The 3064-nt window shown below is 39.5% G+C and overlaps 1 protein-coding gene across 1 annotated transcript; it reads right to left on the bottom strand.

The window, feature by feature from the left end:
• Positions 1-86: 86 nt before the first annotated feature.
• Positions 87-2822, bottom strand: LOC110444433 (arginase-1-like; the record flags this gene model as incomplete). Its single annotated transcript, XM_021488812.1, has 4 exons — positions 87-1899; positions 2096-2232; positions 2534-2638; positions 2766-2822. Coding segments are annotated over 4 exons (469 nt in total), but the record flags the coding sequence as incomplete, so codon positions are not given.
• Positions 2823-3064: the final 242 nt, after the last annotated feature.

A 3064-nucleotide genomic window follows, 5' to 3' on the forward strand; every position in this document is an offset into this window, starting at 1 on the left:
TATCATTATTTAGTTTCGATGACAGTATCATTGTCATTCAGCCATTTGACTTAGGGTTCATCAAAAAGTAAAACAACACTCAAACATTCGTCAACAGTAACAGTTTATTTATTGATTTAATTACCATTTTATCAACTTACATAGGAAAAACATCATTAGCACCTGTCTAGGTGTGCGTAGATTACGTAGCTTACACCAATATCACTTTTCTAGCCTACCACAAACCAATATCACCGGCCTACGTAAATCAATATCACCTACAATAAAGAAAATTATATTCTATTCAAGACATGATTTCTTATAAAATAGCCGGCATTTCTTATTTCATTCAAAATAACTTATAACTGAACCAAAATGGCGTATCTCTGTCGAGGGCTGATTAAGGTTCTTTACCATAATCCCAACAGAGGCACAAGTCGAGTTTGGGATGTTATAGAATCTTAGCCGTAATGGAGGCAATCGCCCAGTTACAGCTAACTCGTTGTTGTTTTTTTCAATTCCTTAGTTCGGAACATATTTAATTTCACCATAGTTTAAAATTATCCCATCTGGGGCCTCAAATTTATGTTGAATCTGTGATACTAAAGCTACCTTTCAAAGCTTCCGCGTACACAATGTAGTCCGTGCTTAACAGGTATCAAAATATATTATTATGTATAATATCGTTAATGAAATAACACCAAAAACCGTTCAACGACAAAATGGAAGGTTTTAAATGCGGGTTGTTATATATTTTATTGTGTGGATGATATACACCGTCGTCTGAAATTTTGCAATAAATGTAACGTAAAGGGTCAGACAGGTCAAACGAGACAGAAACATGGGGTATAACGTGGGATATTTCTGTCGAAGGTATACACTTTACTCACGGACTACATCATTTTCGTGTCGTCATCACTTAAACAGTAACAGATCTATAAACATCAGCGAGATATCTGCACTCAAGGTCGACTCATCTCGAAAATGAACTCAAAATATTAAACGCGCAGTTATTCACAGTGTGAATAAATAAGTGAATAAGACTGAAGGCAGTGGTTAACAGATTACAATAATAAATGTTGATAAATGACAGCCAAGGGCGTGGTGAGCCGTGGTCACTACATGGATGACATGCTACACAACATCTACCCTCCTTATATCGGCGTATCCTCATATTGTACATGACTTCGGTTCGGCCGTGCCAAATCATACATGGCATCGCCCTACCCTCGTCAGATCATAAATGACATTGATCGATCTACCATCTTGTTGTCATACATGACATTGATCGATCTACCATCGTGTTGTCATACATGACATTGATCGATCTACCATCTTGCTGTCATACATGACATTGTTCTACCCTCCTGATGTCATGCATGACAGCAGTCGTTGCATGAAGATAACACGTCAAAAAAGTGAGCAGTTCCGGTGTGGAGAGAACTAATAATGAGCAAACAAACAAAAATACAGAAATTATCAACGAACCATAACAGTGACTGAACGGAAACAGACACAAGTGTTTAACTACAGTCCATGACACCATTACAACGTACGGTTCACGGCCCTGCTCTCATGTCATGCCCTTCCTGTTAGAAAAAAAGGATCTAAAAAAAATAACGTTTTTTAAATTCACAAAATCAAATGTCAAAGAGGTCATGTAAGCAAACATTCAACACTAGAGAATGATGCCATATAACGTGTGTTCTGTGAAATGAGAATCGTCCAAAACTTCACGAGTTATCTGTAACTACGACGACTCTGGGAGAGGGACTGTGTATCCCGGAGGATACGCCCCCCTGCGCATCCGTCCACAACACCGCTGGATCACTTCCAGCGTCATGTCTATCGTCTTGGCGACGTCTTTCGCGTCACCTAACATTGGGTTGACCTCCGCAATATCCACTACGGACAATCGGCCTGCAAGCAAAAGAAAATAGGTAAGGGGGTTGAAGTGGGAGTGACTCTGGGAAAGCCGCCTGGACAATAATTTTTCGATTTTGCAGCATTAATACTTAAAAAAAGCTTTGATCACCAGCAGGATTAGACCATTCACACTAGAAACTGTACATGTTGGAGCGCCAGTAGGGTAAGACCATTAACACCAAGTACATACCGGTAGCGGCCATCACCTCTGCTATGTATAGTCCCTCCCTCAGGGAGAGCCCGCCATGCACGGGGGTGCCCGTACTGGGAATTAAGGTGGGGTCCAGAGCGTCCACATCAAAACTCATGTGAATTGGTTTGTCACCGCTGAAAGTATGACAAATTGGTGTCATCGCATGAACAAGGACATGGCAACGAAAGCACACTAACGCAAAAAGAATAATTAATAACGACTTTGACCATAGGCATATATCTGTTCACATGTTTTATATGTTATGCTGAAATTTTTGACATGCAGCAAAGTTGTGACAAATTCCACTTTCAATGCCTCAGCTACAGTACGACATTCCGTTTAAAAGACCATCTGGTGTTCGCAAATAGAAAGCATTTGAGGTATTTGTTATGTGTTTGTATTGTTTTCGGTCGTGATAATTAAGCAACAACTTACGTCGGGTCTACTGCTTTCAGTGCCATATCTACGACTTCCTTTATTCCAAATCTGTCAACTTCCTGCATTGAGAATGCTGGAATGCCAAGCATTTCGATGATTTTCCTGTATAAACAAATGTAAATGTATATTACTATTGAGTTCAGACGTGTTGTCTACGTTTGATATACGGGACAGTAATGAATGTTTTTAACAATACACACACAGCTAGGGTACAGTTGAAGGTACCTACCTCTCACCAGGGTCCACGTCCCGCAGTCCAATGTAGGCAAGATTCTTGGCGGAAATACTGCAAAGGCAAAGAAGAACAATCAATGAAACATATTTCATGAAAACGAATTGCTTCAAATAGTGAGCTATTAAATATCATTATCAATACACGACGCATCCTTCCATACAGGGGTAGGAATCTGGAATGTTAACCTATACGATATCTGATTATTACTGCGACATTTTACATAGCACTCTTATCTCCCTAGATTAAGTCACTCTAATGCGTTTTATTATAGATAGATAGATAGATAGATAGAT

The sequence above is a fragment of the Mizuhopecten yessoensis genome, unplaced genomic scaffold (assembly GCF_002113885.1).
Source record: "Mizuhopecten yessoensis strain PY_sf001 unplaced genomic scaffold, ASM211388v2 hete_36122480, whole genome shotgun sequence".
Lineage (NCBI taxonomy): Eukaryota > Metazoa > Mollusca > Bivalvia > Pectinida > Pectinidae > Mizuhopecten > Mizuhopecten yessoensis.